The sequence below is a fragment of the Rhincodon typus genome, chromosome 4, assembly GCF_021869965.1.
Source record: "Rhincodon typus isolate 14 chromosome 4, sRhiTyp1.1, whole genome shotgun sequence".
NCBI lineage: Eukaryota > Metazoa > Chordata > Chondrichthyes > Orectolobiformes > Rhincodontidae > Rhincodon > Rhincodon typus.
Window position 1 is genome coordinate 119,360,136 of NC_063335.1, and position 15,557 is coordinate 119,375,692.

The window sequence follows — 15,557 nt, forward strand, 5'->3', positions numbered from 1 at the left end:
CCATGCAGAATAGAACTGGAAATGACACAACCTGACTTAATAGACCAGATCATATAAATACCAAGCGGAGTAGAACAAAGTTTCAGACGCCACACTGATGTTAGCTAGCATGGTGACGAAACATCTGTACGATAACCAGCCAGCTCGGCGAACAAGTCAACGACCTCACCCACAACCCTTCACAAGAACCCTAAACAGAAAATCCTTCTCTATCCTGTCAAAATTGTTCACAATTTCGAACACCTCATTCTCCTTGGAGCAGAGAAGATTAAGTCCAATTTCTCCAATCTTTCCTGGTATCATAAAATAACTGGGGCTACAAGATACAAAAACAGCCAGTGTTAAACTGAAATAGAATCTTGGTTAGATAACACTTGTCATATCTCACATCGTGCAAAGGGTATTGAAGCACTGGGGAAAATACAGGAAAGATTTACAAGAACATGACATGAGGATGTAATGACTGAAAAGATTGACTAGGATGGGGTTCTTTATTTGGGGGAAGAGACGACAGAAGACCCAACAGAAGATTTTTTTTAAATTACAAGAAGTTAAACAGGTTGGATGCAGTGAAACTGTTTTCACTTGCAGATGAGTCCAGAAAAGGCACAGGAAGTGGTGAGCCTGTTGGCTTTGAAACTAAATAGCAATGATACTTTTAAATGGGAAGCTTGAAACACACGAGGTAGGAGGAAAAAAAAAAAAAAAAAAAAAAAAAGAGAGAGAGAGATGCAAGCGATGGCTGGGGCTGTTTTTAGGGCAAGCAGAAAAACTCTTGTAGAATATAAATACTGCCATAACCAGTTCACTCAAATAGCCTGCAGATTTTATGCAGTTCCACACTAGCACTCCCATCCACAACCTTACTAATCCTAATTGTAACTGTATTCAGTCTACCAAATATTCAAACAAATTAAAATGTAATAGTTATTTAATCTACTAACGACAAAAACATACTTTGCGTTGATTTCGAACACTTCTTACCCAAGCAAATTATTCAATTTGGGTTCACGTATGCAGCACTAACCTTTTCTACAGCCGAGACCTAAAATTAAAGTTTTATCCTCCCCTCCAATGAATGAATAAAAAAGCCAAATTCTCTCCTCTCTCCAAAGGACTGATGCACAGTAAAACTCAAATGACCCAAAACTAATTTTCATTCCAATCTTCATTCAATCAACTCATGTCAAATAAGAACCTCTGCAAACAGCGCATTTGACAAGGGGTCAGGTGCATAGCAACAGCAGCCAATTCCAAACCAATTCAACATTTACAACAAGTTCACACAAAGGGTTAGTAGAGAGTTTGAGCGCTGCAACCCCAACTAATAATTCTTCATTAGTCCATGAGCATGGAAGTCACTGCAGCAACACAATTAAAACAAACTCAACCAAAACTTGGAATTAAATATGGAATCTTTCATTGAAGCCTCAGTTTCACATTGGGCTGTGCACAAATAAAGTTTTTATGTTCCTTTCCATAAGAAGGAAGCTTGCGTGCATCTGTTCTATATCCTTCATAGATTCAATGTCCTTCCACTGGCACTGATCCTATATAGACTCAAGTCTTAACTACATGGGCTCATTATTACTTTTAAGCATTTGTGTGTATGAATATACTTAAATTATAACCATAGCAATTCACTGCTACCTGAAAAATCTACAGCCCCTTTAATTTCAATATTTCATGAGAAAACAAAACCAACTATAATTACATCATTTTCTCAGCACGACAGAAGTCATAATCCTCAAAAGAATCCTTAAACCTTAAAACCGTCTGCTTCATTGTCATCTCTTTGCACGCAGCTGAGAAATTCATAATAATGTAACAACTGAAGTCCCATTCTGCAAGATCAGTCCTCTTTGACACTTGCTTAAGCCCCCAACTCCTCCTCCCATTCTCCTGAAGGAAGGGCTTCACACCAAACACAGAAATGGCTCCTAGCCTTAAAACAGCCGCAAATCAGTGCAGTATTAGAAATTCCACTTCCTTCCCAACTTGTGTTAATTCCCAAGTGACTTGACCAAGATGCCACATACTTGCAGAGATCCTTGTACGTCTGAATAGCTGTCTCCATGTAATGGCTGGGATACTGCCTCTGTGCTCCCGACTGAAGAAAAACTGATGCTGCTGCCATTTCCTTTGATGTTAAAATTTCACAAAAAGGAAGCATTATTCATGTAGTACTATAACATCCAGCATTTCTACAAAGCAACTTGACAATATATACTTCAAAATTAGGTTTTAAAGGCAATATCCTATATACATTGAGATGGAGTAAAAATATGCAACTAAATAGAAAACTCACATGCAATATCAATATTATTTAGGCAACTATAGTTGTTTGGTTGTAGTGTTGAGAAAGACATGGTTCAAGCTTTTCATTTTGCAATCATTATCAGGAAGGTTCACCAGAAACCAGGTATAAAGTGTACACGTTCTTTATATCCAAAAACAATAGGATCATGTCTTCTAACATGTAGCTTCCAGTATACACTGGTGTGTCACAGTACGAGTCCAACAATCTTAAAGCAGTTAATTATTCTGAGCACACAATCAACAAATACTGTCCCATCACAGAATCACAAACTGCACACTAGTCTGACTCGAGAGCATGGGACAGTTGGATACAGTCAGTACCTTGCTTGTCACAAACAAAAAGGATACATTGTTTGATACATCCCGAGCAGTGGTGAATCATATGGCCTACAGACTGAGCATCAGACAATTATTAATTTACAATGGTATGGCAGTTACAGTCAATTTAACTGGAGCATTCTCCAAAGCAACATTTCTACCTTGCCAATGAATGACCACTTATTGTATACAGCATAAAATGCTGCTCCGCTTTATATTGCTATCTTTACGAATGTTCGGATGAATGCAATACAAAAAGCTTTGACAAAAACATTTTTCCACCAATACTCAAAATAATGATGTTCAAATGTACCACCATGAAGGATTGTGACCACTAAATTAATCAGACATTCTATTCAGTGTTCTCCAAAAGAAAGGCAAAATTATAATTAGTGACTAAATGCCAGAGCTTCAAAAAAAAAGGTAAATTGCCCATGGTTACAAGATTAAAGCGACTATTAAAAAAAGGTATCCCATGCAAGACATGAGATTCAACTCTATCCTGGTCCACTTAAGTACACAGAATAACTTTCTCACAGAACAACATATCCAAGAAAGAGGTCATTTACCCCATGTCAGATGAGAGCAATTTAACAACCAATGGTCTTGAAGACAGGTCAGCACTGATGTTATGGAACACAGAGCTGACAAGACACCCTGGTTACCCACTGCATCCAGATCCAACACCAGCCATTTAGACTAGCCTTACTACAAGATCAAGATAGGTCAGAAAGTAAGGCTAACTATGTAACGTGTTGTCACTCTAATCTAATTCACACACAAGTCAAGTTCATCACCTTTCTAACATGTTACCAATTACCAATTATCCAGAGGTAACGGGCAAGCCACATAGCAGGTGGTGTGGATTCATTGGGAGCTGTAGCCAGGAACCTGTGCCTAACCAGTCAAACCATGGGAACATAGTAATTGGAGGATGGTGGTGAACCTGGCAGCACTCAAATGGCTGAACACTCCCTTTCAAGGTTAAGAGTTAGAAACGTTTCCATCATCTTCCTGGCCAGCAGGACGCAACTGGCAGGGATCCCATCTACACAGACAAGCCAATCTCAAAAAACAAAGCAAGACTGACATGAGTCACCATTGGCACATGGATTCTGTACATCCTCCTGGAACATGCCACAGTCAGCAGACCTGATATGCTTAGCATTAGATAGCCAGGCAGTTACAACAGTCAGATTGCTACCCTGAGCAAGAATCATCTACCCAAGGAGAGGTACAGGTGGCATGGAAGCTGTGGTTAGCACCATTGTCTCTGCACCAGGGACCCAGGTTCGATTCCACCCTGCAGCAGCTATTTGCGTGAAGTTTGCACATTCTCTCCATGTCTGCGTGGGTTTCTTCTAGGAGCTCCAGTTTCTTCCCACTGTCCAAAGACATGCAGGCTAGGTGGACGAGCCATGGTAAGTAGAGATAGATTTCAGGAAGGTCTGGGTGGGATGGTCTTTAGAGGGTAAGTGTGGACTCAAATGACCTGCGTCCACACTGGAGGGAATTCTATGATTCTAAGTTCTGTGCAATGAACCTAAACAAAAAATAAAACCCACAAGACACACCTGTGTTTCCTTCCATACATTGTTCGAGTTCTCTCAGATGTTGCAGTACAGGAGCAAATGCACAACAGAAAACTATTTATTTACATGTTTCTTATGTTGACAACCAAAGGAAACAGGCTTAAAATCGAGAGTGTTGCCCAACGTAAGAGGCAAATTCCTTTCTGATGCGCTTTTGTTTCCTTTCATGGAGATGATGAGTTGGCAGAAGGTAACTATGACTAGACTGTACAGAACTACTATAGAGCAGAAAAAAAAACGTACTAGAATGGTTTCTTGGATGAGGGACTTTAGTTATGTTGACAGGTTGGAGAAGCTGGAGGCCACTCTTATTCAGACAAAATTACTAAGTCAAAATTATGATGGGTCTAAACAGAGTAAACAGCAAGAAACTGCACCCTTTAGTAGCAGGGGCAAGAATCAGAGTTAAGATGAAAAGACGACAGACAGTAGAACTAATAGTGATGAGGTTTTTTTTTAAATCTAGAAAAAGTAGTGAATGGTTAAGATCTAGGATGTGCTACCTCAGCTTGTGGTGGAGGAAGATTGGAGTTAGGTAACTGTTTGAAAAAAAAAGGAAGAGGCATTTTGATGACCAGATAATAGAGATTACTCCACTGCTCTAGAAGCTCTTGGTTTGACTACCACTGAGGTTGGTTTTAAAAACCAAGGAATTGGAACAACAAAAATATCAGCCTCTGTAGGGTTTTCCTCAAAATTACAAGTAATCACAATACACTACATACTGAAACATCTGCAGGACTGCCCAATGCAAGCTCAAGACACCAGACTGAAATCAGAGCTAAAGGACAACTTCAGTTATACATAGATTGCAAAGATTTGAGGAGATATCGGATATGGGGAGGCATTTGCCTCATGATATTACCAGTGGACTATTAATCCAAAGACCCAGGTAACCTTCTGGGGACGCAGATTCGAATCATGCGATGGCAGTTGGTAGAATTTAAATTCAAAAAATATCTGGAATTAGAGTCTAATGATGACCATGAATCCATTGTCGATTTTTGGAAAAACTCACCTGGTTCACTAATATCCTTTAGGGAAGGGAACTGCCATTCTACCTCATCTGGCCTACATGTCACTTTGGACCACAGCAATGTGGTTGACTCAACTGCCCTGTGAGCAATTCAAAATTGACAATAAGTGTTGACCGAGCCAATGAAACCCACATCCCATGAATGAATTTAGAAGGTCCTTCTCTGGAACCAAATCAAAGCAAATATTTTTAAAACCTGGCTATTTTCTGGCTTTGCTCAAAATTCCTCTTGCTTTAACAATTCTGCTTTTATGAACGTATGCAAGATATGGCAGCAAAGTTCTTACTGTTCCTTTTGTTGGGTTGGAACTCGTTTCTCTCCCCAACCTATACTCGAGCTGACTTAAACTCTTCCCACTTCTTCCTATAAAGATATAATTTGCTACAACTATTCCTTTAGCTCCATTCGTTTCTACTCATCTGTGGCATCCTAAAATATACATGCACGTCGTTGAAATCTTGGAGTAACTGCACAATTGTACGTACCAACTTCCACCACTTCATCAAATCAATGGTCCCTGATGTGGCTAAAAACATGCCCTAATTGAATCTAGTATTTTAATTTCTGAATTGACTTGTTCTGTTTTTATAAATACTCCTGAAGTCTCATCACTTTGTGAAAAGCTCAAAGATGACAAGAAGTTTGAAGCGGTTAGCCAAAATCAGATGGGCTCAAGGAGAGGAGTTAAGAAACTGAAAGTAATTCAAACAGATCAAAGGACAACAAAAATACAAAAGAGAGTTACAGAAATAGGTCATTAATGCTAAACAATAGCAGCAGTTTAAACCACCAATAAAAAAAACAAGGACTTTGTTAAAACCACACTTCACTGTTTTGAGCAAATAAAATTAAAGGATACAGAGCAACAGCCTCAACATAAATCAGAAGGGTAACTCAGCTAAGTCACATTTGAACTAGTGACTTCAGTTTAATCTCCAGATTAGCAAGATGATATAGGAATATTAGAGGGCATCTAGAAGTCGTCCAAGGTTGATTTCTGAATAAAGAGGACCAAATTAAGCAAATTAATGAACAAACAGCTTCCATTGAGTTTTCATTATTTGGAGAGCAGGATAATCAGGGAGAAAAGAACACAGATTATAAATTCAACAGATCAAGAATTCTAATTCAGAAATTTTCTTTTCAGCACAAGATTGCAGAACATATACCTCATTTTAGAATTGAAGGTGTCATAAGAATACAAGTTTAAGCAACATTTGCCTTAAGAGGGTAAGACATTTGTAATATTGATTAAGTGTTCATCCAGGACTGGATGCACCTTTGCTACTTCGAAAAACAGTAAAGGTTTGGAAGGTCCAAAATATGGCAATCAATTCAATAGTAGCTTTTAAAAGGTAATCTGAAGAACACCTGAAGGATTGCAGAGATATGACACTACTTGAATGGGTCTTCAAAAAGAGCTGACACGTGCTTGAGCTATCAGTTGGCCTCCTGGTGTTTTACTATTCCATAATTCTTTACATCTTACATTGGAATTCTTCCAAAGTGCTATCCAATAGGCAAAAAGAGTCCAACCATGCACTTTTTAAAATTCTTTTGTGTAACATGTACATTGTCAGTTAGACCAACATTTGTTAACCATCTTGATTGCTTAAGATGATGACGAGTTATCTCCCTGAATCCCTGAAGTTCCTGGGGTGTACTCAGTGCCATTAGGAAGAAAGTTCCAGGATTTTGACCCAGTGATACTGAAGGAATGGCAATGTATTTCCAAGTCAGAATGGCATGGGGTTTGGAAGGGAACTTTCAGGTGGTAATCCCATGCATCAGCTGCCCTTGTTATTCTAGACACGAGAGATCACAGATTTGAAACGTGCTGTTGAAGGAGCTTTGATGAGTTACTGCGGTTCACACTGCTGCTACTACTGTGCATCAGTGGTGGAGGGAATGAATGTTTGTGGGGGTGGTGCCAGACAAGCGGGTTTAATCCTGGATGGTGTAGAGCTTGAGGTGTGAGCTGCACACATCCAGGCAAGACGATAAATTTCTTTCATACCCCTGACTTGTACCTTGTAGCTGGGGCACAGACAGCGGGGAAAACAGGAAGTAAATTAACCACTGCAGAATTCCCAGACACTCTATACACCTGGCCCAGTCTAGATTTCAGTCAATGATAACGGCTGGTGTGCTACCATAATGCCATTGAACATCAAAGGAGATGGGACTAGAAACCTTTTCACTCGGTGGTGGGAATCTGGAACACTGCCTGCAAGGGAAGTAGAAATCCTCCTAACATTTTAAGCAGTATTTAAACGTGCACTTACAATGTCAAGTCAGACAAGGTTATGGGCCAAGTACCGGAAAGCTGGATTACAGTAGTTAGGTGGTTGCTTTTGATCAGCGTGGACATGGGTTGAAAGGCCTTCATCTATGCTGCAGATTGCCATAACTCAGATGGTTCAGCTCTCTTTCGTGGGAAATTAAGCACTTTATAGTCATGGCTTTGACTTTGTTTTTGTATATTCACTAAATTTGCTTGCTTATGGCTTCAAGCTGGAAGAACTTTAAGTTGTAAACATGAAAAATACATCTGCTCAATCCCACTGTGAAATCTGCTAGTAGTTAACGTGACACCGTGGTTTAAACCCACTATGAGCAACTTCAGCTGTAATTTTCTTTTAAAAACAAAAAAGGAAATTTAACAGTTTGGCAGAAGTATTTGCTAAACACATGGCTGCTGCACAAAGTCTTATTGATGTTCCCTTGGTGGGGGCAAGGCCAGGATAAAGAGAAGCTGTGGAAAAGATAAGAGGCACAGACACATACTCACTCCTTGAAATCAATATGTATCTTTCAGTATGAAGATACATCAGTATATAATATTCAAAACATGGTACATATTCTCAACATTCAGTTATCCTATCCTAACCTAATGGTTAAATCATTTGGGTAATTAAGAACTAACCAATGCCCCTGCAGCATACAGCATTGCTTGATCGTTGAGGAAATCTTTCTTTGCTGTATGGTAGCAGCTGTAAGCCAGGTCATAATGTTGAACCAAGAAACACAGATCGGCCATTTTTCTTATCTGCAGCTCTGGAGCTTCCGGTGGATACCTGATGAAGATCAAGCAGAATCCAAAGTCAGCAGCCAAAACTCAGCACTCTAGATTGTTGCAAGTGTCAAATTCAGCTGTGGCAATTTACAGTGCTCCGCAGGTACACCAGTGTGGAGTATTTCTTTCTTCACTCGTAAAAACAAGGCTCTCTCATTTCCCAGGAAGGTGGCTCAGTTTTGATTCAGAACCAAATCAGTGTACTCAAACATACCCAAAAAGCAGATTATATGGTTAGCTCTGGAAAACTCTTCTCTTTCATAAAGAGAATAAGTTTAAGCCTACAATAGTTATTATTTATCGCCTTGGCATTCAACATAGCTAATTTTGAACAGATTATCAGAAAGATCCAACCCAAAAATTAAATCAATCTTCGCAAACTTGGTTGTACTTGTTTCTTAAAATGGAAGATGTCTTTCCAGCCAGACTTCTCATTTTCATTTCCTCCCCTCAACCTCATTGAAGGTTGTGACCCTTCAATTTCTTGCCCTAATGTAACAAAATTAGTCTCCAGCCCTCTCTGGTATCCTTCTCATTTTAAGTCACTGCTAATCTTTATCACAAAATATTTTCTCCAACAGAACCTCAAATCAAAACCATACTAAGCCAATTCTAAACTCTTCCTTTCACTATAAAGTTTTGAATTTGCATAATGATATAATTTGTAGTTGTTTTTTAAAAATTCAAACTGAAAATTTTTGCCAAAAATACTTACAATATACTGCTGGCGTTTTTAAGTTCAGTTAAGGTTTTCTCTGGTACCTTACTCCCACTGAACCATTTTTTTGTAGCAGTGAACAAAGAGCGACTGAGACCTTTTCTGGATACAAGCTGCAGAAACAAAAAGTACATACCAGAGGTTTTAGAAGAGATGGACTGTTTTAACAATTTGCAAATTGAGTAAAGCATCAATTTAGGCCTCGACAATTCAAAAGGCAAAAATTTTATAAACAAATCATTGCAGGATGATGTGACAGAACTAAAAATATGCCCTTTAAACCAACAAACCCTCAAATCTGCACTTGTGGCCTTGCAATTGAGTTGATATCATTCAGGCAGCCCACAAGTAATCCTTTTTGGAGACTGCGCAGTGGCAAAAAAAAAAACATTGCAACAATAGGTCTCAAAATAAATGGAGGAATCATTGCCTCGAGTGTTAATTATAAAATTGACATCACTGGCACTAACAACCATTTGGAGATCGGTTTAAGCAGGAAACCTTCATGGCTTGCATGCTGTTCCAGACCTCCTCTTTTCAAAAAAGAAGTGCATTTCAAACAAGTACCAAATAAATTAAATGGAACATTAGATTAACGCAGCATCAGATAGCACACTGGCAATAAATTGAAACCTTGTTCTTTTCAGAGATGTATGCCCATTTCTCAACATTATCCATTATGAAAATACTATTTCTCAATCAGAAACACATGATACAATTAGCTCCAGAAAAAGGTGTTGGACAGCCGTATCTCAATACATCAGGCTAGTTCCAAAGGCATCAGAACATTGCATAAAAGCATTGTATCAAGTTTCTTTTCAAAAAAGGTCCCATTGGGGAAAAAAAAAAGCAGTTGACCAGCATTACCTGTTCTACACATTTTACAGCCTCTTTGCTCCTTTGCCCATTTAAGAAAATGTTGGAAAAGAGAAATAGTAACAGCAGAATGCTAATTACGATCAGCCAAGAGACAATTTACTAACTGTAACCAACCAGCACTTGTGAACTGTAGCCAACATTTTGATGACATTCACTGACAGTCACTTTGGGATTATCAGTTGGCCTTGCACTTCTCCAGTGAAAGTTCCATATGAATAAACAGGGCTCTGTTCTTTGCATACGTAAAGAGCACAGATATATATTACTTTGTGGAGTTGAAACAGGTGTACATCATTTCCTGGTTCATTCCTCAAGCCAATTATCTGATGATCTTCAAAATTCAAAGATTGGTCAACCATTATTAACTGCAAGCTCTATGGCATGCCTCCACCAGAATCCATCTGCCAATCAATCAGCACTCTCCACTCAGCATAAATGTTGGCATTCTGCTAAAGTTGGTATTCTTACAAATTGTCCTGACGAGTGCAAAAAGCTTTGATAAAGTGTGTCATTTTCCAACAATGTATAGGTAGTAATCCCAATATTCTAAGCTAACGCCCATTAAAAATGAAATAAGGGCAACAAGCTTAAGTTTTTAAAATAAATGCAATCAGCTGAACAAGATTTTTAATCTCAAAAAAATTGCAGTACAGTTTTGTTCAGTCTCTTGCTCCGTAAATTCATTTTTTTAAGCTGCTTTCAGTTTACTATGGCAGTATATCACATTGGCATGTTGTGGTACTTCACATTCTGTGTCACAGATTAAGTCAGCATTAGCCAGTAATTCAACATGCCAATTTTCAAACTCCGCTAACTTGAAAGGCTTCTCAATAGGAAGAAATGAAGGTGAAATCTATTGAGAGGCTTGGGGAGGTAGTCATCATCTTCAGATCACCACGACGAGAACGTGAATCGGATTTCAAGTTTAAAAGCACTAGGAGTCAGAGGAATATCCATTTCAGCTTATTTAATAATTTCATCTCAATTTTCAAAGGCAAAACATTTGGGGTGATAACAAGAAAATCCACAACTTATGTAGCATCTCAGCCTCAGACTTCCCAAAAGGTTTTATAGCAAAAATCAGTAATAGGGTTAAAACTTTGGAAATCCATTGCTCACAGCACTCTGCATGTATTACTGCAATGTAGACTGCAGCAGTTTGATTAGACTGCTCACCATCACCAAGGAGGGTTAGGGATGGGAAACAAATCACATCCACATCTTGCGAATAAATTTAAAAAAAAAAAAGGTGCTTTTGAATCTATTTTTCACTGTTTTGAAGGGTGACATTCAGACAATAAGCACAGTAAGCTCCCATAAATGCAATAAAATAACGATCAGGTGATGCTCGAGAAAAAAACCTGAAAGAACTGCGGATGATGTAAATCAGAATCAAAACCAGAAGTTACTGGAAAAGCTCAGGAGGTCTGGCAATATCTGTGAAGAGAAATCAGAACATTTCAGAACCTGTATTCTGAGGAAGGGTCACTCAACCTGAAACATTAACTCCTATTTCTCTCCACAGATGCTGCCAGACCTGATGCTTCTTGAGGTTAATGGAGTACAAATATTAATGGGAACTTCATGAAGGAGAACTTCTTTGCTCTTCCGCAAAGTGTTTTAAAATCTTTCATATTTACCTGAAAATGCTGCTGAGAACTTGGATTCACGTTTTATTCAGCATACAGCATGTCTGATGTAATACTGAAAGAAATGCCTCGATTAACTGCTCAAGAGTCCAAAGGACTTGAACCTTCCACCTTGCAACAAAGTCAAGTGAAGACTCAAAAATCCAACCTTTGCAGTTTTAACTGAATGTATTCAAGATAACAGCAGCACAAGTTTGATAAGCGCTAAAATGCACTGTGTCCTAGAGAGGACACAGATACACAACAAAATTATGCTGCAGTGCTATTCACAAAAAAGATTACAGGTACACTTGCATTCTGGAGAAACACAAATATTGGACAAGGTAGAAAGTAACAAAAAGATGACAATTCTTACAGTAACTTCACACCAGGTCCCTACCCAACAATTGGCAGTTTGCACTGAAACAGAACATTTACAGCACTTAATGAAGTCATTCAGCACATTCTGTCAACCAAAACAGCTATCTTGCCTAACCTTCCTTTATAGTGGCTGATTGGATCAGACAAGAAAGAAGTCACCAGGTTCATTTAGCAGTGGGACTAAACTAGAGGGAAAATAAGTTGTGAATCATTTGCTGACAGTAATCTGCATTTGTACAAGAGCATAAACAGATCTTATTGGCCCGAATGTCTAACTAAGCACTGGCCCTATAAACTGCAGCAGTTTTATATTGGTCCTAAAAAGGAAGATGGTGTATTTAATTCACTACACTGAAGATGCATGAACTATGCATTCGAGAACAGGTTCAGTGTGACACAGCCACAGTGATGACGGAATTACACACATTTCTCAGGCTCAGGTTTGAACCCAGTTCCAATTTCACTAGCCTAGCAATTTGGAAGAAAGCCTATTCCTCACGGGTGAATTTAAAGCTTTTCAATATTGAAGTAGCAGCTTCACTTAAACATTCAACAGGTCACAAACAATCACCACTTAAAAACTGAAGCTTACAAATATTTAATTGTGTGCACATAAGTGGATACTACATCATGGGAGCCACCCCCTAGGAGTGGAGGAGTTCAAAACAAGGGGACATATTTCAAAGGTGAGAGGAGATAGATTTAAAAGGGACCTGAGGGGCAAGTTTTTCACACACCAAAGGTGGTTCATACGTGGAATGAACTGCCTGAGGTAGGTGATAGATGCAGATACAGTTACAACGTTTAAAAAATATTTGGACAGCTACATGAATAGGAAAGGTATAGAGGGATATGGGCCAAGCACAAACAAGTGTGACTAGTTTAGTTTGGGAAACTTGGTCAGCATGGACAAGTTGGAGTGAAGAGTCTATTTCTGTGCTGTCTGACTGACACTGGGCAGGGCTACTTATGTATTAATGGAGCTGTGTACTTAGAAAATAACATTTACATCACACAAAACACAGTTTCATTGAAGTGGTCAATGACGTGTAGATAGAGCTAAGAAACAGAACAACGATCTAACTCAATGGCAGAATGGGCTCAAGGGGTTGAATGACCCATGTAGCACGTTTGTTCCAATTAACAAATTAAAGGAACAGCTTCGTTTATTTTTTTAGCACAGTACGGAAGCCTCCTTCCTTGCCTTGCTCCTTAGGTGCTGCTGGTGGTGCCTCCCAAGTTGTATAAACAATTGTCTTTCTAATGGAGAGATGCGCTTGCAGTTCAAGTGGCCTACAGCTAATCATGTTGCCATCAAATCAACATATTGCTTGAATTTTGAGTTTTTGAAATTGTGAAGAGCTTGGCTCAGACTTAAATTCATGAAGCAACCACGAGCAGCAGAGGGCTTTTGCACCACCTAGTGACTGCAAGTTATTACTACAAGACGCTCAATGCAAAATTAACATTGAAAAATGTTTTTCAACAAAGAATTTTTCACCACAGTAAAGTTAACAAGCATGGAAAGCTATGCTTCATGTGAATTAACACAGCTAAGCCAATGAAGCTTGAAGTAAGAGTCAGTTCTGGTATGTGGACAGACCCTGCGCTGTGTCAGGTTTTGCACCAAACTGTGGTTTTAAGAATGCTACATTTGATTTACAAGGCAGACTAGCTCAAATTAATTGTAATCTTAACTTTTCTCTTTCCCCCTGCCTTTGCATTACATCAGATCCCTATATCCTTTGAGCCCTTTAGCTCCAACTGCTATAAAAAGCTCTCTCAAAACCAATGTTTTGGTCTTGACTGCTTTCTGTGGCAGAGAATTTCACAGTTTCACCACTCTCTGGGGAAATAGTTTATACTCCAGACACTTAGATTTTGACCCATAGTTCTGGTCATCAAGAACATGCTCAGTGCTTCTACCCATCTAACCCTGTTAGAATTTTATACATGAGATTTTCCTCATTTTTCCAAGCTCCAGGAAATATAATCCTAACATATTCAATCTCTCTTCATACGTCAGGCATGCCATCCCAATCAATCAATCAATCAGGTAAACCTTTGCTGTGCTCCCTCTAGAGCAAGAGCATCATTCCTCAGAGAAGGAGGCCAAAACAATATTCCAGGTGCGGTCTCAACATACCCTGTAATTGCAGCAAGGCATCTCTGCTCCTATTCTCTCATCCTTTCACTTTCAAGGCCAACACATTGTCCTTCTTGACCGCCTGCCGTACTTACGATTGGCATAGAAGGACACCCAGGTCCTGTTGCGCATTCCCCTCTCAATTTATAGCAATAATCCATCTTCCTGTTTTTGCACCCCAAGTGCAGAACGTCACATTTATCTATGTACTGCTGTATCTGCCATGTTTGCCCACTCACTCAGCTTGTCCAAACCACATCCTTCTCATATCTCACCCTCCCACCAGGCTTTTATGTCTCTTACAAATTGGGAGATATTCCATTTCATTCCCTCATCGAAGTCAGCTATGTTGAGAGTGACTGGGCTCTAAGCACTGATCCCTGCAGTACCCCAGTAGTTAGCAGATGCCATTCAGAAAGAGGCCCATTTATTCCTAAATAAAATACCAAAGAACTGCAGATGCTGGCAATCAGAAATTGCTGGATAAACTGGCAGCATCTACAGAGAAAAAGCAGAGTTAACGTTTCGGTCCAGCGACCTTTTTTCAGAACTGATTCTAGCTAGGAAATGGTTGGTATGATGCTAGATAAGGGGTGCGGGTGTGGAGAAGGACTAAATGCTAAGTACAGATGTAGCTCCCTTTGCTGAATTCTAAATCGCTCCTACTCAGGTCTTTATTTTTTGCTGGCCAATTTGTATGCCCCTGATACCACCTTTAATATCCCTTGTAATCCATGGTGTGGCCACCTTCCCTATTTTGATTTTGCACTAGATAGGAACAAACAATTGTCGCAGTTCATTCATGTGCACTAAATGTTCATCATTGCCTTTCTGTCACCATCCCATAAGTAATGCCCCAACTTATCCTAGTCAACTCACATCTCATACCACTAATTTCCTCTATTTAGACTCAAGACCTTAGTGTCTTAATCAACTACAACAGTCTCCACCTTGGTGAAGGATTCTATCATATTCTGGTCGCTCATCCCCCAAGGGGCCTCACACAATTACACTGTCAATTATTCCTTTTTATGCAATACCCAATCTACCCACAATACAAATTTGAAGAAGAACTATACAACACCTTATCTTCTGCCTGGGCACCCTACAGCCTGGAGGACTCAACATAGAGTTCTCCAATTTCAAATAATCTTGCCATCCATTCCCCACCTCCTCCCTTCCATTCCAACTTCTAAACCTCCCATTAACCAACCAGCTCATACTTACCACCAATTCCACCTCCATCCCTCTACCTGCAGCTCCCCCTACCCCACATCGAGTCCTGAAGAAGGGTAATACATGAAACGTTGACTGTTCCTTTCCTCCAGATGCTGTCTGGTCTGCTGTGTTCTTTCAGTCTCCTGTTTATCTACCTTGGATTCCAGCATCTGCATTTGTTTGTCTCTACCCAGTTCTAACTGGCGCCTCAACATAGTAGCCCAGAAAACTATCCCATATGTGCT

The 15,557-nt window shown here is 39.5% G+C and overlaps 1 protein-coding gene across 1 annotated transcript in view; it reads right to left on the bottom strand.

Moving 5' to 3' along the window:
- Positions 1-15,339, bottom strand: part of LOC109932881 (trafficking protein particle complex subunit 8) — a 73,446-nt gene extending 58,107 nt beyond the window's left edge. The window contains exons 1-4 of the mRNA XM_048596222.1: positions 15,322-15,339; positions 9,058-9,173; positions 8,193-8,343; positions 2,040-2,140 (exon numbers count right to left, since the gene is read on the bottom strand). Coding sequence (XP_048452179.1) covers positions 2,040-2,140; positions 8,193-8,343; positions 9,058-9,173; positions 15,322-15,339 — 386 coding nt within the window. The remainder of the gene's footprint in view (positions 1-2,039; positions 2,141-8,192; positions 8,344-9,057; positions 9,174-15,321) is intronic.
- Between the last annotated feature and the right edge of the window lie 218 nt (positions 15,340-15,557).